Raw genomic sequence first — 23,680 nt, forward strand, 5'->3', positions numbered from 1 at the left:
AATTTCAAGTGTTTGCTCTCAAATAAAGAAGCGTCCAACTAGTGTTTGGCAAGTCTTTGATGGCACAATGTGAACTGCTATGCACAGCTCTTCAGTTCTTTACAAAATCTCTTTGGTCTTCAGAGAAAAAGTCTGTCTCCAGATTCATAAGTTTTATATTCCATGATATGCGCAGCGCGGGTCACGCCACACCTCTTGTAACCTCGGGAAAACCCCACTTTGCTCCTGGTTTTTTATGCACTGGTAGCAATGTGTGGTATGTACAGTGCAGTACAGAATGCAGTAATGCAGTACACTGCAGTACAGAATGCAGTAATGTAGTACACTGCAGTACAAAACACTGTGCACTTATCCTCACAGTCTTGATATAGGCCTAGATTTTGGATGAAGCAGTGAACAGAAGTTTGCTGCTTTTTGTAATGTCTTTTAGGCTACAATTTATCAGGGATGCACCATTGGTGCATACCAGATGCCTGTACTTGTCGATGTGCTGCTGATGCCAAGAGCAAATACCTCAACTATAACTGCAGTGTCTTAACTTGACAGTCACAGCTCGCCTCTCAACTGTGCAGTGACCTCTGAGGAGTGAAGAGCTGACTATAAAGAGTGCACATTAACTTTCCACATTAAGCTCAGCTTAAGTCATATGTGACTGTCATGTGAACTTTGAAAATATTTATAGTATATTTATATTTATAGTTCACAAAGGATATCAGCGCAGTGCTTGTGTTTACATAGGGGCAAGCTTCCGTGGCCAAGTGGTGCTGATGATTCTTTGCTTGTGTGTGCACTGGGACTTGTTGTAGGTGAAAAACAGAGAATGGAGCAGGTTCACAGCTGTACAGCACAGAGGTACAGCATGTCCATATTGGTCTAAGTCTGGCCGTGGTACAATTAAGAGATACTTCAGTGTTATGCTACAAGTGGCAATGTCTGGAATTGGTACTTGTTAATTGCAAGTATGCAAAATTAATTACTCATAATTGTACTCGTTTTGGAAAAAATGGGTATCAATGCATTCAAATAATTTATTTTTATTTATTTTATTAAAAAAAAAGTTAAAATGTGCAGAAGAAGTAGATTCAAGTATTAGTAGCTTTCATACTTTATAATAATATTTTATAATCAGCTGTTAGGCAGACGGTCCTTTCTGTGCGTGAAACTGGTCATATGATGAGGCACCTGCCCCTTTTCCCGTGAGCCCACACAGATATTGAAGCTCAAACTTTGGTTTTACAAATTCAGTCACTGTAACTAACCCACTTTGTGACACTGAGGTTCAGGCTTTGAGAAGCAAGTTTACTGAATTAAAGTCTGGCTCTGTCAAACCTGCTTCATAGTACACCTCAGGTTCATTATGCACTAGAGCTGACCTGCTCAGCGGCTGGAGATGACCATGGTTCACACCAGAAGCATGAAGAGTGAAGAATGGCAGCTCAGACGCTGTGCACAGACCTCTTCCCTGTCTGACAATGGGTATAATTCATGTCTCCTCACTGTCTATTGGCCACTACATGTAAAAGTGCAGAGTCACGGACAAAGAATGTTCCAGAGGAGTGAACACCCATGCACGCACTGGGATTCTAAAGTTTACTCTTCTTGCTTAGATTACTAAATACACTCTTTCCATGGTGGTATAAAGAAACTAAATCTCCAGAACATCAGCAGTGAGCCTTGTGTCAGCAGAGACTGGCTTTCTCCACTTTCCACTTTAGTGTCTTTACGTAACTGAAGTAAAGATCAGTTAATCTCATACATTTTTGTTTACCTATGAAACATTTGACTTTAACACAGAACTGGATGGAAGCATTTCACTATAGCTTCCTGTTGACCTTTCACAATAATTTGTATTTTTCAAGTCAGAGATAGAGAACATACAACACTATTAGGTAAGTTAGTGTTTCAAACAAACAGCAACAAGTGCTGGGTTTGATTTTCAGGTGAGATATGAAATTGTGTGGAGTCCGCATTTGGCTGGTTTTCCGCCTAGTAAAGGACAAACAAATGAATACATCAATAAATATTCTTTTGATTTTGCAGAATATAGTCAATTCTACGAGATTAAACTTTTTCTTTAAGCAGGCTCAGAAAGGTACAAGTATTGATTTTCATTGCTGTGCAGGCCAGTGTGAGGGTGGCATCTCTTCTTGCCATATGCTTTTCTTTGTTGTACACAGTTTAATTCCAGATTCTGTGATGACTGTGCTGTCAGTCTCTGTGATAAAGGACAAAACTAATTACAGACCCATTGCTCTTGCAAGTGTACAGTCAAAAGTCTTTGAACATACCGTCCTGAATCAGATCAATAATCACATTAGCTCCACGGACAATCAATTTGGTTTTAAAGTTGACATGTGTATTTATGCTTTAAAAGAATTATTTAGTCAATACAAAAGCAGATATTCCACTGTTTTTATGTGTTTTCTAGATGATTCTAAGAGACACTATTCTGTTTAACTTTTACATGAACGTCCTCTCCAAACAGCTGAACAGGTGTAGAACTAGATTTATGGCAGGAGGTACTGTGGTTAATCACTTGACAAATGCTGATGACCTGGTGGTCTTTAGTCCTAGTTGAGTTCAGTTGCTTAATGAGTGTTCTATGTACAGAGAACAAAATGATGTAAAATACCATGTTGTAAAAAGTATTATTATGATATACCAAACTAAGGAGGACAGAGGTCTGGAGTTTATTGACTTTAAGCTGTCTGTAAACATTTGAGTGTTGTAAAAGTTGTTAAATATCTTGGACATATACTGACAGATGCCTGTTTGAAGATGAGGACATGTGCTGCGTGTTGTATGCACAGGCCAATGTACTGTCACTAACTGTTCTGTTGGAGTTAAAGTGACTTTGTTTAGAGCAGACTGCACCTGGCTCTACACTGCACATGTGTAGGTGAACTAATGTAGCCAACAGAGACTGAGAGTGGCCTACAACAATGCTCTAGGACTTCTGTTAAAAAGGTCCAGATGGAGCAGTGCCACTAGAGTGTCCTAGAGTTAATAGAGTTAATACACTGCTGCTGTTTTAAGAAATGCTATGTTTAAATGTATTTGCCATCTGAATAATGGGTGAAACATGGTGATTTTACTGTTGACTGATACTGGATACAGTGCCATCCGCTGTGGAAACACGGGTATAGTTGTCTCCTAAGAGGTTAGGGGCCTTGAATTGTTTTGTATGTTTTATATTTGTCCATGTTTGTCTGTTTGTTTGGACCACGAGTTTGCAATAAAAAGATCTATTTTATCTTTACCAGTGTCATGACCCAGCCAGGCATTGTAATGTCTTTGTTGTCTATTAGGGATAAAACAAAATCAGTTGCAACAACTCAATACGTGAAATAATTCTTCACCAATTTAGTAACTGAATAATTGTTACTGATCATGATTTAATTTTTTAACATCCGGATCTTAAATAATAAAATTATGTGTATTGTATATGTATTTTTAAAAACATTCGATAAGTGAATTCTACAAGTTTTTAGGCAATTACGGTAGCTCAAAATATATTAAAAAAAATTAAATAGAGTGCTTTTATTTTGCAAGGATCTGCATACACAGACTCTATGCTCTTTGGTGAGAGAAGAGGTTTATGACTCAAGCAGAGTGATAATGACATGATCAAGAGTCATCTGGGACAAATTTTGTAAAAAATCATATTCACAGGTCTTTTGTGAGCTAAACAACTAATTGATTAATTGAAACAATAATTGCTAAATTAAATGATTAGTAAAATAATATAGTTTCATCTCTAGTATTTACATGTTGCTTATCTAGTCTTTGGCAATAGCAGCTGTTTTCAATTTGCATAAAGCTCATATGTTGTTTAATGTTGAGCTTATTTGTTTTTAACAGGATGCTACTGTGTCTGGTGGGTGAAAAAACAGGTTTGTACTATTATTCCCTTTATTCTTAAAAAGATGATCTTTAGGTTGAGTCAAAGCAAACAAGACAGAACGGCAGAAAACATTCAGCAGTTCAGCAAAGTGTTCAAGTGTAGAACTACAAACTCAACAAAACAAAAGAAAATTAATCTATTTCAGAAAATAAAATTAAGTCTTGGTTTGGTATGGCATATGGGTTATTGGTTATGACTTTTCCAATGATGTTTCACATGGAGCTTGTAAGTTTCTTTTTGCCACATGATTAATAGAATACATTAAGTTGGTTAAAATAATATTACTCTATAGTCATACAGTACTTGTACAATTTAGTCATTTAGTCATGTTAAAAATAGTAAAAACTTTTTTACTATCACCTTTTTATAATTTTTTTTTTCATTTGAACTCTTCTATTTTAATAGGTGCATGGATTTTAAGACACTCAATGCCCAAGAAAGTTTAAATATAGAATGTAGTCTATCCTTTAGACCAGTAGGCTGGTAGGGCGATGTTGATATTACTTCATTACATATTTTTTACCTTTATGGTATTAAATATTAATTTTATTTGAAAATATTTTGCATTTGAAAAGATAGTAGATGATGCTCAGTTAGTTAGTCTGTTCACAGAATAATCCTGTATTGATCTAATGTGTCTGTGTCTGCCCCACAAGGCTTGAATAAAGCCATAGTACAAGAGCCCTAAATCTCCCTCGTTACGATATGCAGATGTTAAATAATAAAATGATATGTGTTATTTAAAACTTTTGATGAGTGAATTCTACAAGTTTCTATGCAATTAGCTCAAAATGTAATTTTTTTGAATTAATTAAGTAGAGATGCTTTTATTTTGTAAGGAGCTGCACACACTTCCTGTCCGATGGTGCGGACTTGTAGAGCCTGCTCCACCACTGCTGCGCCCTACTGCAGCCCACCGCGTCTCAGCACGGATTTGTCTCACTCCAGGAGAAGAGCTGAGACGCGCAAGTCATCGCTTGTACTGCAGAAAACTCCGACCAACTAAACGGTGAGAAACTATTGTAGTATAAACTTGACTTCTACATTTGACTTAAAGAGTTTACAAAGAAGGAACTTTGCGATCTGCCCAGTGATGTGTGGAGACATGCACAACTTCACTCAACTGTCTCCTCCAGCTAAGATGTCATTTGCCATTACTTAAATTCACAAATTTCCTTCAAATTTGATAAACTTTTAAGGCTTTAGATAGACTGAGCTGATCAAGTGTCAGGAGGACACCTGTGCATCATGTCTGAATCTGAAGTGACCTTTGAGGAGGAAGCATGTTTGTAACGTCCATACTGCTTTCATTTAAATGATTGTGGAGCATATTTTACTGTTTGACTAATGGACTGTAGTTTAGCTAAAGATCAAACTAAAACATACACTGCATAACCTTTATGGTAGATGACAGTCACCTGTCTCTATGGCATGGACATTCCAATGCTTTGCTTTGAATGTCCCACAGTATGACATTATACTTATTCATCTCCATGGGGACAAACAGGTGACTTTAAGACATGAGTGCTTTACATTGCATTATCCATTTACTCTATACTGGAGGTAAGTTAGTTAGTGGCGGCAACTATTGTAGCCACAACTGCCCTGGGATAGACTGAGGGAAACACGGTGGCCAATCTGCACCTATAAATATAAGCTTAGTGTCATACTGTGGTACATTCAGGCAAAGCAATAGCATCTCCACAGGCCACATTCTCTCCACCAGAAAAGTTACACAGTGCATCTTTAAAATAGAAAATGTGTCATAGCATTTTCCCTAAATGTAAAGTCAGGATTGAACTGATGCTTCTCTGTCTTGGAGTACGTTGTGTCAGTATTACAAATCATCTCACAGTGCGAGGTTTCATTATATTGCTATAGACCTCCCTAGGTGTTTGTCATCAAATTGTACAAACTAGATGAGATTTGATGGAACTCCACAATACAACAAAAGACAGAAAAACTGAGACTGTTAAATTGACCAGATACACACACAACACAATATGATCAGTCCTTTCTCTAACACAGTCTTTATTTATGTCTGAATATTTAACAAGTAGTTTACATTGTTTCCCAAAGATATTGCTTGTTGCTACAAATTATAAATCCACCCAGTCACAGCAGCACTGCCACACCCTTATCTCCTCACACCAGAGTGGCCTGTGCAAATGGGACTAGAAAAACCTGAAAATATGAATTTTTGGGCATTTGATAAATAATAATGTGATAGTCCAGCTTGGAGGTGTATGTATATGTGATTTTCAACATTAAATCATCATCCATCCATCTGTCCATTTTCTTCCTCTTATCCGGGACAGCAGTCTAAGCAGGGACTCCCAGATTTCCCTCACCCCAGACACGTCCTCTAGCTGCTCCAGTGGGACCCCAAGGCTTTTCCCAGGCCGGCCAAGAGACAGAGGCCGTGTCTCAATTCGCCAAACTGGCCTTAGAATCACCATTCGACGTGTGCGTCGAAGGGCAGTTACGTAATTTCCGGCACAACAAGGGCTGTCCCATTTCAACGCACCCTACTGAATGCGCCCGACAAACCTGCCCTGCCCTTTCCACCGTTTCCATGGAGATCGGACGTAACCGAAGCATGTATCCGTGCACACTTCACGCACTGCTATATCCCATCATGCACCACGACTACGCAAAAAAGAGAAGAAAATGGAGTCCACTGCGCAATACACGTTCAAATGTTCGTACTGGTTTACCTCATCTACAACAGTGCGACATGAAACTGTTAAATCTGAATAAAGATCTGTACAGTGTGTTTGATGATTAAAAAGGAGTTACATGGAATAAAGGAATGTGGAGTTATTGCTACACAATAAGAAGACATTATTATCATTAAAAATTATTACTGCAATAAGAATAATGTAAGAATGTTTGTTTCTATTGTAAGCGTCAAAGACCAAGAGAAACATAAAGTCAGAAGGTTTAATGAGTTCCACACAGGTAATGTGAACAATGAAGCAACGGACTCTCCGGAAAGGACAGAACAGAGTCCTGAGATGTGCACAAAATCTTCATGAGTTCCGTACATTCCATAGGTCTGCAACCCTCGTGGGCACATGTCATTTACCTTTGTGTTAGTAAATCAAGACACTAGCTTGATGTAGCGCTGCACTGCTAGAAAATACCTTACAATAATAATATGAAAAGAACTGGCACGGCACAGAAGGGAAACAGCGCCCTCTACTGTTATTAAAGTGGTGTAGCCACTGGCCAAAATACCGAATCGTTAAACTGCAATATCCCACTATATGTACAACTAATCAGTGTTCTCTGGTTTATAGACTATGAATGTCAAAATTATATTGTTACCTCTGTCTCTGTTATTATGTTTTCACAAGGTTTATTTTGTTAAAGTTATGAAGTAGCTACAATTGAGAAAAAAACATTATATTTGCCTATTGATATTCAATCTAAACAGAAAGAAATGGCTGCGACAACGACATCTTGACTTTTCTTCTATTAAATAATAAATAATTAAAAATAATGTACGTAATGTATGTATCGTACGCTCAAAGACAGCGGTGGAAGTGCGGTCCATGGTGTGGGCCTGTCCCACTTCAGCAAGATGGCGGCTACACCGAGGAGGGCACATTCTCGTCCGGAACCTTGAAACTACACTTTGAGGAGTACTTCGAAGGGTACCTTCAAAAGGTGCATTTGGTGAATTGAGACATGGCCAGAGTCTCTCCAGCGTGTCCTGGGACTTCCACGGGATGTCCTCCTGGTGGGACATGCCCAGAATGCCTTGGGAGGCATCCAGGAGACATCTGGAACAGATGTCCAATCTACCTCAAGCGGCCTCGCTTGATGTGGAGTACACCAAGCTCCTCCCATGTGACTGAACTCCTCACCATATCTCTAAGGGTGCGCCCAGCCACCCTGTGGAGAAAACTCATTTTGGCCACTTGTATCCGCGATTTTGTCCTTTTGGTCATTACCCAAAGCTCATGACCAGAGGTGAGGGTAGGAACAGAGATTGACCGGTAAATCGAGAGCTTTGCCTTTCGACTCAATTCCTTCTTTACTACAACTCTCCAATACAGCAATCGCATCACTGCAGATGCTGCACCGATCCAGTATTTAAATCATGCTACTTTCTTCTATATTCCCATGCAGTCTTATATCTGTGTAATCCCTCAGTGGTCCAGGCAAGTTCCACAGTGGTCCATAGGTATTTACTAGTCTATAGTCTACTAAAGAAGTTGTCTTGCATCAAAGGGTCTGGTTTATTGGTTTGTTGAATTAACTGTGCGCACAATCATCAAAGAGCTTTTGTAAATAAAGTGTCGTCTCTCCCACAGCTGACAAATGAACATACACACAATGTATTTATACCATCAAAACAATACTACAAGATAACCAGTTTAGTCTAGTCCAAGTGCTTCGAAGCCACTGGATGCATCTTCCCGTAGGCTCCAAGGGCTAACAAACAAGAGATACACCTGTGTATAACAACAGATGGTATTATGAAGGTTGTGGTCTTACACTTCTGATACAGCTCGAGATTCTAAAGCAATTCAAGAAAGGAAGGCTCATTTCTGTCCTGTGAATCTGACTTTTATAGTATCAGTACCTGCTAGTCTCAATACTAGTTTTAGTATTGATTAGTATCTGATTTTCGATACTTTAGACGACCCGAGTACCATCAAAACCAAAAAGAACCAACAACTCCTAAAAGTCGTTTAACTCTGTTTTCTCTTTCCAGGTGCCATCTTCACTCTCCAGACCGCTGCAGCCATGGCGACTATTGTGGCGGAGCACATCGGCCGCCTGTTCATCAGCCTGCAGCAGATCCGGCAGGTCCCGCGCATGCTAGCCGAGGCCGCCCCCTCCATGCCAGCCACACTGCGAGACTCTGATGTCCCCGCCCACCTTCGCGACCACCACATTACCTCCGGCTACCGTCCCCTCCGCCAGAACTGGCGCTACTACTTCTTTTCTCTATTCCAGCGACACAACGAGACCCTGAATGTCTGGACTCACCTGATAGCGTTTTTGATCATCCTGGTGAAATGTTGCGATCTGGCTGAAAATGTTGACTTTGCGAATGACAGACATGCCCGGCCACTGTTAATTCTTCTCATATCTTCTCTCAACTACACAGCCTTCAGTGTCATAGCTCACTTATTTGGCAGCAAGTCAGAGCTTTGCCATTTCATCTTTTACTACTTGGACTACGTCGGGGTAGCTCAGTACCAATTTGGCAGCGCAGTGACACACTTTTACTACTCTATCGACACTAACATGCACAGTTTAGTAAAAGGAGTCTTCTTGCCGACTGCCGCTACCTTTTCTTTTCTGTCATTTACGGGATGCTGCTATGGAAAGTACAACAGCTTACATTCGTGTATTCGCAAATTCGGCCACGTAGTACCCTCGGCATTAGCTTACACATGGGACATCAGTCCTATTGCAAAGAGGCTAATCTGTTGGTCAGAATCAAGCGATGATCCGGCTCTTGTATACCATTTTGGTCAGGTGGCTTGTTTCCTCAGCGCTGCAGCTTTCTATACTTTTCCGATTGTGGAGAATTGCTTTCCCGGACGGTGTAACTTTGTAGGTCAAAGTCACCAGATATTTCACATCTTCCTGTCATGCACGACCTTGTGTCAGATTCACGCCTGTTACTTGGACTACGTAGGCCGCAGAGACTTGTACCTGAGCCTGTACAAGAGCGGAGAAGCAGCTTTTTGTGCACAGCTCTATGCGTGCACTTTAATAACTTGTGTGCTCACTGGTGGAGTCATATTGAGAAGAGTGAATCGTGTGCTGGAAAAACAAAAGTGCATGTAAGTGCATGTACGTCTCTGCTGAACTGTAGTGGAAACTAGAGAAGTGTTGTCACGATACTAAAATTCCAAACTCGATTTTGATACTAAGGAAAAGGCTCGAGACTCGCTACCAATTTTGATACCACAATGATTAAAAGTAAAAAATAATGAAAAAACCTTTTACAATTTTCAGTACAAAATAATAGTGGTTTCTTTAAGTTACCATACGATTCTTCACTAGTTTTTTGATAAAGTTCCAGATTATTCTAAAACTGTTCAAGAAATGTCAGATTTAGTCATGTTTTTAGAATCGATACTTGTAAAATTCAGTATCTGTTAAAATCTGTATCTGATTTTCGATGCATTTGACAACCGTAGCTTACAGTACCGTTTATATAGAAGAAATATAGTTGCGTATTAAAAGGTGCAATGACTGACTGTTTTCACTTTAGCAAGATGACACTTTTTTACTCTGTCATTTAGAATATGATAATTTGATTAATGGATTGACACACTGGGTTTATTGGTCACTCGGGCTAAAAAAGAAATTCTAGATTTAAGTTTTTAAAGGTTACTATAAATCTGCATTAGTTTATTCTTGCAATGTCAAAATTGCACAAATACTAATAACATGTTTGTTGTGTTGTTGCACTTAATTCAGTAGGATATTTGAAATACGTTTTCTTTTATTCTTCAGTATAATTCAGTGATCGTTAATGGTCTATTGAATTCTATTGGTCAGTTGCTTGATGTTGAAAAACAAAGTGTAAAAAAGGAAACTTTTAAAATTTTAAAATTATAATAAAATATGTATGAACAAGGCCATATTGTACTGGCCTTAGGTAGGACTTAAATGTGACCTCTGAAGTTACGATGTACTGTTATGGGATGTGGGATTTTATTTTAGACAGAAGAATTTATTTATTTTAAAATATTAGTATATTAAAAGCTACATAAACATAATAATTTAGGCCAGACAATCGTGATGAAGAATTATAAGTGAAATTGCTGGTTGAAAGTGCGAAGTTCTAGTGAAGAGGGTCCAAAGTAAAGTGAATACAGGATTATACAGACTGACCTGAGATGCAAATGTGTATGAATGTCAACACTGACTGCATTTTCGTATTATCTGTAATGTTATTGCTGATGGCAGATTGCACAGTTACTCAAATGTGGTTGTAAAAGTGCCTTCCATGGACCAAGTAAAACTAAAATGTATTTCTTCTGCGTACAGTTTGTAGTACACTGGACATACCTGGAATGCAGCATATGGTATTTGGTGAATGTCAATGTTATGTTCTTGTCTTACTTAAACAGACGATGGACGGGTTGAAGCTTGTTCCGTGCCAAGTAACACGTGTTGCTATTTTAGTTACTGAAAATGGAAGAGCCATTATCCCTTATGAGGTTAAAGAGACCCAGACCCGGAGACGACTCTGTATAAATATAGAGATGTTGATGATGTAAATGTGTAAGGGTTTAGTATTGGGTCAATTTTAATGGAGGTGCCTTATGTTACAGTTGTATTTAATAAGAAAAATCTATTTATTACTAATAAAGAATGTGTATTTTACTTACTTTTGACAGTAATATGGATCTTTTTTTGTGTTTTTGGGCTCTAGGTAAACACCGTTTTGGTGGGTTACTGCACTCTTAAGTCTTTAAGTACAAATTAATCAGTCAACTTTTTTTTATAAAACTAGATATTTTGGTTCTATCCTAGCATATCAGCTGGTCCAGTGACATTTTCAAAGTAGTCCTTTTTATATATGTGAAGTTTACTCCATTGGACATTCGTAGAGAACTCCAGATTCGGTTAAACTGAAGTGATTTGCCAAAATTCATCCTTTCTTCCCATAGGCCTCAGTGTTATTTTGTGAGGGGGACGCTCCTGCCTGAGTGTGCTCATTAGTGCAGTGGGGCCAGCCAGGGTCATGACTACATTGCTGCTTCCAACATGAGAATTCCCTGCTTTTACTCAACAGGCAAAAACAGTCCACTCAATCTGCCATTTTACTACTGCTTTTTTAAAACATTTTTTGCCATCTGCTAGTTCACAGTGAGTGTTTAGTAAAATGTTCACGTTTAGTCAAAGCAAGGCCAAGTGTTTTCTAGCCTATTCTAATGCAAAACGAGGCTTAAGTAATGTGAACTACTTCCCACCAAAACCAGTGCATCAGTTTTATTTCCCATAACACCTCAGATACAGCGATTATGTTTAAACTTTGAAAATAATTTGACACATTAATACATTGCAGAACTGTTTGATGACCTTACCCCAACCCTAAGTTCACATACATTTGAGAAGGCTGCTCTCGTGTGGTCATAATGGTGCGGTGACGTTGGGGTTCTTGGATTGGCTGGATTGGCTGAATCAGCTGAACAGACTGCTGTTGGATTCAGTCCCACATTCTTCCCACCAAACCACAATACAAAGGACTGATTGCCACCATAGTAGTAAACTCGAATGCATTTATTGCTTATCAGACTGGTTTAAAGGCCTATGCTTTTGTCACTAGTGGACTACTCGCTAATACTAAAACTATTACTACTAACAGTAGTGGACTGCTACTTAAGTAAAAGTACAGATACAGAGTTAAGCCTTACTCCAGTAAAAGTAAAAGTATCACATCAAAAAATCTAGCTACTTAAGTAAAAGTATTTAAGTACCCGTTTAAAAATGTACATACTGTTCATTTGTACAACACATGTTCATTTGTACTGCACTGTACAAATGAACACGTGATGTTAATTTGTTAAAGTGTTAAATGTACTGATATTGATAAAAAAAAAAGATACATATGTTGGTCAACAGTAGCGACACAAAACAGTTTCTTAATTTGTGTTATTTTTGTTTGCTCAAAATTGAAGCTTGAACTCGAAAATTTTAGTCAGGATGTTTCCACGAACATGGTCAAAATAAGCCCTCAATTCATATGAAAAGTACTTTATACTTTTCAGTCCTGTTAAAAAAGTGGAGTAGAAGGTACAGTTACTGCTCTCAGATGTAGTGAAGTTAAAGTGAAAAGTATCCACTGTAAAATGTACTTAAGTAAAGTACAGATATCTAAAACTTATACTTAACTACAGTACTTTAATACTTGTACTTTCTTACTTTCCACCACTGACTACTAGACTACTGCTAAGACTTCTATGCAGCAAAGTAAAGGTAGAAGGACTCCCACTACAACCATACTGTCTCACCAGTCACAAAATACAGCCTTCAAGTAGGCCTACATTACATGAGCATAAAACGTGACACAAAATTAGTGGGGCTGGTTGGGTGAAAAAGTTTACACTGTGAACAGAACTATTTTGTGAGACTCTATTCTCTGCTTCTTTGTGATTATTACTCATGCCTGTGTGCACTATTGGGTGCAGCTTAATCGTTGCACAAAATACACAAGCCACTTCCCCATTTCTGGTAATATCTTTGCAAGTAAGGGAAGTAGTCTAAAATAGAGAGCAGTGCAAAAATATCAACTCAGAGTGGAAGCCCATTTCTTATCTTTTAACTAGTGGGCATAGGCTTAAAACTACACAACATTTTGAATCAAAAATAATACCAGTGTCATTGATGTCGTGGCTGTCAGGGTGAATAGCAAATTAAAATGAATGGTGAAGATAGATGCTAAATGGTTTAAATCTTGTGTTTGGAGAAAATAGCCAGTCAAATACTAAAACAGTTCTAAAATATGTCTTCTTTGTTATTCTACCCACATTTCCTGTAAATCGTGCCAGTTAGCCTACGCTGGTTTTATTTTGAAATGACCTCTGTGTTATTACTTCCGGGTGTGGATTACGTACTTGCGTGCTTGCGTACTTGACGGCAGTGACTAGGGCAACTCGCAGCAGAAGCACAAAGAGGAGAAAGAGCTGCAGTCATGGGAGTCAAACTGTACTACACCACTGTTGCTGCATCGCGTTCGGTAAGTATTTAAACACAAATACAGGTTATATTAGGCTCATCCCCGCTGTTCGGCTGTTAGCACAAAGCTCATTCAGACAGACACACCCAGACCAACTTGGATGGGCCTGTGCTAATCTAAACCTGTCTCTGGCATTATTATTTCTATTTGCTGGGTTTGGACCGGATTGTGCTGTAGTTAGCAACAATAAACGCATGAATCTGTCGTCCAAATTCTGCTGTGATGGCATGTAGAGGAAGTTAGATATGAGCCATAATGTCAGGCTGTTTATATGATTCAATGCAACTGTAAATGTTTTTATTCTATTGAACTGCAGACACCATATATTTGGCCAGAGAGGAATTTAGTCAAACATCTGTTATCTATTAAGTGAGTGGAACTGTGGCAATCTTGCGTTTAGCTATAGCTTTTTGTTTTATTGGGTGTACATTTTGATTTAACCACATTGTAGTTGAGAGAAAGGAAAATCTTTTAACTATACATTGACTAAGCGTGTACTCTTTACCCAAGTGCTTATTGCATTTTTCAGTTATAGTTGCATAGGTGTGGCCTCTTTTGCAAGACCCCCTCCCAACTTCCTCAGTAGTCCAAAAATGATAATGTTGAGCAGGTTTATTAATCATTACCAGACAACCAGATAAACACACTTTTTCAAGGTGCAGCCTTTAAAAGTAAACATAGGAAAAAGAGAGCACAGTACAGCATGACCCAGATCTTTTTTTATTTCATTATAGAATCTACTGTAGGGCTATTCATAGGTTTCAGCTTCCTCTTATGTGTCATTTTGAGGACTTTTTTCTATTCAGAAGATATAATATTTAGTCTTAGAATTGTTAATTGCTATGGCAACCGTCGTAATTACTCACCATTCTAAAACCCTAATTGTGTTTCATTCAGAATATTCCATTTAGTAAAATGGTAGTAATATCATTTTGATAACTGTATTGTGTTTTTTCTTGTTCAGATAAAATCACAGCAGTCTGACATAACCCGGATCCTGGATAGTAAAGGAATAAAGTATGTGATCATCGATATCGCTCAGAGCTTGGAACTTCGGGATGAAATGAGGAACAAGGCGGGAAACCCTACTGCTGTTCCGCCTCAGCTTTTCAATGAAGACCAATACTGTGGCGTAAGAGCAAAACAAAATTCACACCCCTATTAAATTGTCAGTGTCATCATAGCACTGTTCAGACTTTATATTTTAATCCTTTTTTATCTGTTGACATGAATATAATCCTGTAAATAGAATCAGCCTTAACAATTTCCTATTTATTATTTGTTGGATTAGACCACAAGCCCCTCCCCAGTTACTGTTAATCTTGATTTAAATGATTAAAATGCTGCTTAATATATGTCCCATTCAAAAGTGAGTCTCATGTTCTAGTGATAATTTGTGTTATTCAGTTCCCATGTCCTTAGTTACAAAGTTATATCTGATCAGTGTATTGTCTATAATTTCAAGATTTTATTTATTATTATTTGCCTGTTTTACTTTGTAATGGCATATTTAGGTGGAAATCTTTACTAATACTAATTTTAATATTTTATTTATCTAACATTGCTAATCTTCTCTTTTTACAGGATTATGAAATGTTTTCGAATGCAGTGGAAGCAGATACAGTGGAACAGTTCCTAAAACTGAAGAGCATCTGATCACATGACTTCTCTACAACCATGCTTCCTCCTTCCTCTTTCCTCCGTACTGCACCACTGGCTGTGTTCCCTCTCTTAATGCCAAAAATTTAGGATGACGTACATTTCCCCAACTGCATCTCAATAATCTTACATTCCTTTTGAGTTTCTTTTTATGTTATCTTTTGGATTTCTTTAAATTCTGGTCCAACATTCCTCTGCGCTCATTTAAGAATTTTATTTAGATTTTTTATAAATATTGGAAAGCTAAACCTAAATGCGCAGTAATTGTTTAGTGCAGACACTAAATGACAAAGATAGATTTGTGTTTGTCCCAGGTCTTACCCAAAGCAGCACTGTCAGTCTTATTATTATTTTGTGTTTTATTCTTGGTAGCCTTCTCTTTCCAATGTTGAACTGCACATTATGTACTTTCATTCCAATTGCACAACAGTAGCAACTAAAGCATAGTCTTCTGTCTTAATTTCAAGAAATGGAAGAGTTTATAGTGGGATTGCTCTGACCAGTTGAACTCCTTTTGGCAATCTGGTTTAGTTTGGATTTAAGTAGAATGATGTGTATTCTCTATGAAAACTTAATCACTTAGAAGTGTAACTAAAATACAAATTAGTTGACTCTAACAGCCACAATTAATTAATCAGCTAAAAAATTATTTTTAACAATAAGTTGCTAACTTCCATATTATATTCCCTAGGTGCCAATTTATGTTTGTTGTTTTCAATGTAGTATTAGCACTGTAGTATTAGCACTAATCTGCCACTCAACTGATCATTATATGAAGTTAATACTTGGCACCAAAGGGTGCACTGACTGAATGAAAGCCAAAACATTTAATCAAGGACAGGCTACAGGTTTAGCAAAGAATCTATATCAAGCTTTTAGATTTGTAGCTCTTCTCATCTTTGATCATTTCAGTTGTCCGGGCAATGAAGTAATGCGACTATGCACTGAATCCCTGCCTGATTGTGAACACAGACAAAACTCATGTAGATTGACCTCACCCATTCCTACAGTGTTTATAGAACACATGGTACATGGGGAAACTTTTCCACTTACCATCTGTTTAGTTTCTGAGTTCTCTGGCCTAGTCTCTATGATTACACTTATGTATTGTTACGGTTCTGGATCGCTAGCAATGTTCGCCTTCACACAATGTTTGTGCAATGTTTCGTAAATCGATGGTTGTTAGTGTTTGCTTGTTCTTAATGTATATTCACTATGAACCATAATTTAGACATTCCATGTCTCTCCTGCATCTTTTTTGGACCAATTCCCCTGGCCAAAAAGAAAACAATAGGGAATATGCTGTTGTCTTCCAAGAAGATTGTGAAAAGTGATTTATGCATTTAAACAATAAAATATCGAAACAATATTTCACTTTGTGTTTTGTCTTTATGTATTGCATAACATACATGAAAACATTCTGAACATTTTTTGTCAGTAAAGGGATACGCATACTTTCATCGTAAAGCATATATTGCAGCCAGTTTCATTTTCTGGGTTAATAGCGGTTTCTGTCCAAGAGAGGGCACTAATGCTTTTTGTAAAAAAAAAAAAACTTGACAAAAGGAAGGAAGTAGTGGTTGCATAAAACATGGATCTATTAAAATAACGGACGTAAATGCTATAATCTAAAACAAGAGCTAAATTCTCCTGTAAAACATTGGTGAATGCATTTTACTAATTTAATCGGACTGTACATACTAAATGGAGTCCAGTCCATTCTTGTGATGCTTTTATTGTGAAAAGAAAAACCCGGAAATGCTCTGGTCTTATTTGTTGTCAAACACTGGTCGAAAGAAGGAAGCTGGAAATTGACAGGTTACTTTAGAGGTAAGGAATATATGTTTACTATAAAAGCAAACGTAATAGAAAGGACATAGAGCAGACTGTAGTGCCACAGTTTTTGCGTGTTTTCCTGATTATCATTTGTCTCACTGTCACTGAACTCAAGTTAGCTTGTCAAGCTATGCTAGCTACACACTATTCCACTTCTGCACTAAAATGTACATTTTAGCGTAGCTGTTGACTAAATAATAAAAGCTAATTTTAATTCTTGTTTAATACTTGATATAGCATTTAGAGGGTTATATTTTAAGGAGCTAAGACTTGCATCATTCTCACTTTTAAGGTTTTACTGAACTACTGAGCCCAGTTTGTTATTTATGATTAAAAACACGTGTTGAATGGATGAAGTGATTATTACTTCACTTGCAATAACTGCTGTAACGCACAAATGTATTCATCTAACCTCTCCTTTAGTTAGTATACTCTTACATATGATATGTCATTTATGAGAACACAAGCTATCCCATGTTTTAGCTCAGATTGTTTTAAACTGTGGAGGAAACCTGACTATGGGAGCCTCATGTCTCCCCTAATAACGAGAATACCGCCTTTTGTCATGCTTAGAATTTTTTTTTTTTAATTTCTCTCTATATGCTTTTTGACAATGGTAAGTAAGCACAACACTATTCTAATAACAGTAATACCCTTTCTCTTTGAAGCCCTGTGCTGAGATGAGTGTCCCGGACTACATGCAGTGTGCTGAGGACCACCAGACCGTCCTTGTTGTGGTCCAGCCGGTGGGCATCGTACCTGAAGACCAGTTTTTCAAGATCTACAAACGCATTGCCAGTGTCAGCCAGGTGAACATCCGAGACTCCAATCGTCTCCTCTACATCCGCTACCGCCACCACTACCTACCTGAAAACAATGAGTGGGGCGACTTCCAGACCCATCGTAAGGTGGTGGGGCTCATTGCCATCACCACGTGCAATTCAGCTAAAGAGTGGCCCCAAACAGCAGAGCGCTTCCACGGGCAGAAAGAGGTGTACAGCTCCACGCTATATGATTCTCGCCTGCTCGCATTTGGGCTCCAGGGGGAGATCGCGGAGCAGCAGCGCACAGATGTGGCCTTTTACCCAAGTTTCGACAACTGCTCAGATGTGGAGAAAAGGGTGGAGGACTTTGTGGAGTCTATATTCATAGTTTTAGAGTCCAAACGGTTGGACAGGGCCACAGACAAATCTGGAGACAAGATTCCTCTTCTCTGTGTGCCCTTTGAGAAGAAAGACTTTGTGGGATTGGACACTGACAGCAGGTGAGTTGAGTTTATTATCTGCACATTTTTATTTGTGCTTTAAGACATTCAACTAGTCAAAATGTCTGATCCAACCATTAGATAGTCATATTTCAAGTGTTAAGTAAACTTTCATATTAGAACATGTTATAACATGTACATTTGCAATAAATTAACAATTTGTATGTCCACATTGTGAAACTTTTAATAACTTTTGATAATGCAAAATCACAGTGTTACCAACTTGCCATCCGTTTTTGTAGTTCTGTCAACAGCACAGAGTGCAGATAAAAAAAAAATCCAGTCACATTTCAACACTGTATTTAGCGTGTCTCTCCCGTTCATTTTGTTTTCACTTGCTACAGTATATCATAAATGTTTTTGAATGTTGTTTTACATTTATAACTCTCACATCAAATATTCTGTCAAAAATCTGCCACATGATTTTTGCTGCATTCATTTGTGTCTGTCCATTTTTAGTTATTCTGTCTTTCTTTTTTCTGTTATACTGTCCTGTGAGTTTGTTGTTGGGTGCCAAAAGGTGAGACATTAGCAAAACAAGTTAGTTTATCCTTAGTCTTCCCATCGGCCACCTCTGTGCTCCTGTGCATTTGCTAAGCCCTTCCTATGTGTCTCAAATAGTTTCCTTGTCAGTTAAAGTACCAAATGTCATTATGGACTATGGAAAATGAATTTTACTAGAAGAGTGAATAATATACTTGTCTGTTAAACCTATTGGTGGGAATGTAAGGGATTCTGACTATAGAGGCTGGATCACACTCTAGCCACATGGATCTCTTAATGTGTGACTACGAGACATATCACCATGGATGTGGGGACACCATCCATGTCCAAAACGCTGCATTATTCCCCATAAGCACATTGCTAGCTTTGTGCTCACTTCCATTTATTCCAAAACTATAACAAAAGTGGTTAGATTATTTTCCTTTTTTCAGTAGAAGACATCCTGTTTTTTGGCAGAATTCTACCATGTCATGCCTTTCCAATATATTCATCTTGTCCTTTGAATTTACTGTGATTCAACAATATAAACCTGCCTTCTCCTTGTTTTGTTGCTATTGTTTTTTCTTGTGCTCTCCAAGCTCCTACCACCCAGATAAAGTATTAAATTAGTATTTTAAAAAAAATAGGAATTCTCTTTATCTGTCTATTTGAAACGTGTCATGTTTTTTCATCTGCATTGAATTTGCTTTGTCTGCTGCTGCTTTTCCTCAGGCACTACAAGAAGCGGTGCCAGGGCCGGATGAGGAAGCACGTGGGGGACTTGTGCCTGCAGGCGGGCATGCTGCAGGATGCCCTGGTCCACTATCACATGGCCGTGGAGCTCCTCAGGGGAGTAAATGACTTCCTCTGGCTTGGCGGTTAGTGCCATTTTCACTGCTTGTTTTGGGTCAGAATACATTTGGGAAGGAAAAATAGAAAATGAGTGACTGTGGCTCAATGAGAAGAGTTGTGCCATCAATCCATTCAAGATGTCAAGGGAAAAACTGCTGTTTCTGAATTATGTTCTGGATGATTTGGACACTCTTTCTGCCACCCAAAACCTTGAACGAATCTACTTCTCTGACCTCCTGTAGCTTTAGTTTGTATTTGTGGTAAAGAAAGACCTGAATCTAAAGGCAAACCTCTCGATTTGTTTCTTCTCATCTATGGTTATAAGCTGTAACTGAATCTCTCTCTGAATTAAAAGTAGCATTTTAACATAAAGGACTCAAATATGACACAAGTAATTGTGGTTATGGATTAATAATAATTTTGTGTTGTCTGTGTCCCTCTCCAGCTGCGTTGGAGGGATTGTGTTCAGCTTCTGTCATTTTCCACTACCCTGGAGGCACCGCGGGGAAGGCAGCAGGACGCAAGCCAAGCATATCCCAGGCAGCTGACACAGGGAAGCGCCACCGCCCAGGTATAGAGCACCTCAGTCTGGGACACAGGGATTGATACAGTACAACAGAAAGCAGAAGCCAACAAATGCACTCATATTTATTCAGCCATGGCCCGTCATATCTGTGCTTACATTAATTCTGATTCTAATATTTTATTTTATTAACAAATGACTGGATAATTGTCTGCATTTGCCTGCCAGTTTAACAGGAACAATGCTAATATTTGATGGGGATTGGAGGCTACATTAGTGTGTTAGAGGAGGACCATTTCGAAAAAGTAACCTACTGGTAATTCCTTTGCATGTTTGTAATAATGTGTCTGTAATAATAACATGCATGTTAATAATCCGGGGCATCGCTTATGGGCTGGGCTGACTCTGCTAACGCTGTGCTTGTTGTCATGGAGTGAATCTGCATCTTTGTCTCTGTCTGTAGGGGCTCAAGAGGTTCTCATTGACCCAGGTACAGTATGCCTAACAAGCTCATGTTTGCATGTCAATCTAATATCACAATGCACCAGTAGCACACATGGGTGTTTTTGCAAGTAAATCTGTCGTTCTTATAGTGATGGAGTAGTTTTCTGTTCCACTGCTTTGTTTGTGTATTTTTTCTTTTTTTTTTTACAATTTGATTCATGAATTTCGTACTTGTATTATCTGCCAAAACCTCAAATCACCTGAATTTCCCTTATTGATTATGTTTGTACCAGTAGGTGGCAGTGCAACATAATTTTACTTCCTTGCCTCCCTTTTAACCTCACACTGGCTTTGGCTCACTTGTGCATTAGTTTTATGATTTCTATTTTTTTTACTTGAGTTATTTTACTTTCCCTGTTCTTTTAGTTAGTTTGAGTCATGTGGACATTTCAATAGAGCTTGGGATGGAACGTCAAAAACTGCACTACCATAGAAATCTGCCTTGTTTGTGGCAGTAGTGCAAAAGTATTGCAGATATATATTAGCTAAAACAATGTTAAAAAGTAAACAAAAGCGCAAAATCACAACCCAGTAAACTGCTGGGTGACTGCAGGTAAATACACCATTCTCTCTATTCTGTCAGAACCTTTTGAATGAGCACTAGGGCTAGTATTTAGCATCTTAAAATCTCCACTGATTTAACATTAGGCTCAGTGAAAAGTCTTTCAGGTGTGACGTCACAATCCCAAGCTCTATGCTAAAAAGTTGACCACTGTGACACCACCACATTGTTGCCATGGTCACAGCATGTTGCCAGGCAGTATGCTTTCAATTGGTATTTATATTCTGATCCAATTTGGCCCATTGCTCTTTTATTGCTTTTCAGACATAAATTCAATCTTACAGTAATTAGGGTTTATATGTCTTTTTGGTCACATGCAAAGAAACTCTGAAGTATTTCGTTTTCATTATCAGTGAGTGATATTGAAAACTCTACAAAAATCATTCCATTGTTTCAGCAGTGTAAAAATGTGAGATGATTTGTGTTTGATTTTAATACAATTATTTTTGTTTCCTGGGTGGATAGTCGTAACGCTTTTTGTTACTGATATAACCGCTGCATGTCCTGTATGTTCAGGTGCCCTCACAGCCAATGGCATCAGCGCAGACACCAGCACTGAGATTGGACGAACAAAGAACTGCCTGAGCCCTGAGGACATTATTGAGAAGTACAAAGAAGCCATCTCTTACTATGGCAAGGTATTTTGACCAATGATGTGCTCAGAAGTAGTCATAAGAACAGACACTTTTATTTCTTTCAAAGGATTTAAGATTTATTAGGATTAGGAAGGATTAGGAAGTTCCCAAAATGGATAGTTTTGTCTTATTATTTACATGATTCAAAAAGTAAAATGCAATAATGATGATTCATTTCATGATGCAATTGATGATTTTTTTCACATTTCCCTAACTCCATTCCTAAGATTTGCTGCTGGTGCTGATAAAATAACCATTGTCTCTGTGACTTGGATCAATAGGGGGCAGTAGCTGCTGTCAGTTGGGTTTTGGCACCAGTGATCTGAAATGCCACACTATAGTACATGCTGACACCAGTTTATTGAACTTATTAATACTACCATACAATACTGCTAAGATTATCTATGCATCCTAAAACTTATTAGAGGTGTGCAAATCTGCAAAAAATGACCTGTATTTATAATGTTCAGCTTGTGTGTATGTATGCCTTGTGCTGTATTCCCTCACAGACCCATGTTTAAGTATAGCTCTGTTCACTCAGATTTTGAATAGAATCATTGTTCTCCCAAACTGTTCAACTAATTCCGTACTTTATCTTCATTACACTAATAGCCTTTTTGCACTGACCTCCCTGGGCTCTTTTACCTGTAACTAGTTCATTCAGAATTAAATTACTTCTCAACATGCAGCTATTGAGTGCTAATTGAATTTTAAAAAGCTGACAATGAGGGATAAAGGAGAAGGAAGCAAAAGGCTGTGCATATAAAAAGCAGCGGTGCTACACACTCTGTAAAGCTTCTGTCGTGGTGCAGAGCAGTCTCCAGGTGAGACCAGAGGGACTCCTGTCTGTCACACACTGTGCACAGCCTAGTGAGAGCAACTGTTTGTTCATGAAACACATTGTCCCTGATTATGAGGCACAGCTCATTGATTATTCACTTTTCATTAAGACTTGCTGTCCTTTTTTCTTCTTATCTTCTCAGTACAAGAACGCAGGTGTGATCGAACTGGAGGCCTGTGTGAAAGCTGTGCGAGTGCTGGCCATTCAGAAGAGAGCCAGAGAGGCCTCAGAGTTCCTGCAGAATGCCGTCTACATCAACCTGGGACAGGTGCACATGCCTCAGTGGCAGCTCACTCCGATTAAACACTATTGAACATACAGTTCTCTGGCCACCACTGACACTTAAACTTTTCATTATTTCTAGTACTTTCTGCTTAGCCTGCTGTGAAAATGTATATGTGCTGTTTCCCTTGTGGTTATACTTCTACACTTGCCTGTTTTAGGTGAGACACATTTACTGACATCATTCTATTCTTGCAGCTGTCCGAGGAGGAGAAAATCCAGCGCTACAGCATCTTGTCAGAGCTCTATGAGCTGATTGGCTTCCATCGTAAATCTGCCTTTTTCAAACGTGTAGCAGCCATGCAGTGTGTGGCTCCTACCATCCCAGAGCCAGGCTGGAAGGCCTGCTACAAGCTGCTGCTGGAGACTCTCCCTGGGTACAGTCTCTCTCTGGACCCCAAGGACTTCAAAGGTATGGTATAACTCTAAATATCAATAATATTTTATCATTTGATGAACCGTGAGAAGAGTGGTGTGATTATTTTTTATTTGATTTAAACAAGTACACTGACTCAGGTTTCCCTCGTGCTGTCAACCTGTCACATAGATTTGTTTTTTCTTTTAATAATTTACATATTTTTTATGGTGTAGAATAATGGCACTGGGGCACCTCA

General features: G+C 38.5%; 3 protein-coding genes across 4 annotated transcripts in view; all 3 read left to right on the forward strand.

Annotated features, from left to right (window-relative positions):
* The first annotated feature begins 4,804 nt into the window (after positions 1-4,804).
* Positions 4,805-11,283, forward strand: paqr7a (progestin and adipoQ receptor family member VII, a). Its single transcript, XM_033975174.2, has 2 exons — positions 4,805-4,913; positions 8,631-11,283. Exon 2 carries the CDS (start codon positions 8,663-8,665, stop codon positions 9,716-9,718), a length of 1,056 nt encoding a protein of 351 aa, XP_033831065.1. The 5' UTR covers positions 4,805-4,913; positions 8,631-8,662; the 3' UTR covers positions 9,719-11,283.
* A 2,228-nt stretch (positions 11,284-13,511) lies between these two features.
* On the forward strand, positions 13,512-15,520 carry sh3bgrl3 (SH3 domain binding glutamate-rich protein like 3). The gene is made up of 3 exons (XM_033974788.2): positions 13,512-13,625; positions 14,590-14,757; positions 15,210-15,520. Exons 1-3 carry the CDS (start codon positions 13,581-13,583, stop codon positions 15,279-15,281), a joined length of 285 nt encoding a protein of 94 aa, XP_033830679.1. The 5' UTR covers positions 13,512-13,580; the 3' UTR covers positions 15,282-15,520.
* Positions 15,521-17,050: 1,530 nt separating this feature from the next.
* trappc9 (trafficking protein particle complex subunit 9) overlaps positions 17,051-23,680 on the forward strand; it is a 149,893-nt gene continuing 143,263 nt past the window's right edge. Inside the window, exons 1-8 of one of the 2 annotated variants that reach the window (XM_055225437.1) lie at positions 17,051-17,114; positions 17,789-18,384; positions 19,600-19,745; positions 20,165-20,290; positions 20,706-20,732; positions 21,825-21,946; positions 22,927-23,052; positions 23,265-23,478. In XM_055225437.1, coding sequence (XP_055081412.1) covers positions 17,801-18,384; positions 19,600-19,745; positions 20,165-20,290; positions 20,706-20,732; positions 21,825-21,946; positions 22,927-23,052; positions 23,265-23,478 — 1,345 coding nt within the window. In that variant the 5' untranslated portion in view covers positions 17,051-17,114; positions 17,789-17,800. The remainder of the gene's footprint in view (positions 17,115-17,788; positions 18,385-19,599; positions 19,746-20,164; positions 20,291-20,705; positions 20,733-21,824; positions 21,947-22,926; positions 23,053-23,264; positions 23,479-23,680) is intronic. The other variant, XM_055225438.1, reaches the window with a different exon arrangement.

The sequence above is a fragment of the Periophthalmus magnuspinnatus genome, chromosome 11 (genome assembly GCF_009829125.3).
Source record: "Periophthalmus magnuspinnatus isolate fPerMag1 chromosome 11, fPerMag1.2.pri, whole genome shotgun sequence".
In the NCBI taxonomy this organism is placed as follows: Eukaryota; Metazoa; Chordata; class Actinopteri; order Gobiiformes; family Gobiidae; genus Periophthalmus; species Periophthalmus magnuspinnatus.

Bases quoted from the DNA above. Each gene is read 5' to 3' on its own strand.
- paqr7a (XM_033975174.2), top strand. From the start codon at position 8,663: ATGGCGACTATTGTGGCGGAGCACATCGGCCGCCTGTTCATCAGCCTG.
- sh3bgrl3 (XM_033974788.2), top strand. From the start codon at position 13,581: ATGGGAGTCAAACTGTACTACACCACTGTTGCTGCATCGCGTTCG. The intron at 13,626-14,589 runs GTAAGTATTTAA...TTTCTTGTTCAG, and splicing joins CTGTTGCTGCATCGCGTTCG to ATAAAATCACAGCAGTCTGA. The intron at 14,758-15,209 runs GTAAGAGCAAAA...CTCTTTTTACAG, and splicing joins ATGAAGACCAATACTGTGGC to GATTATGAAATGTTTTCGAA.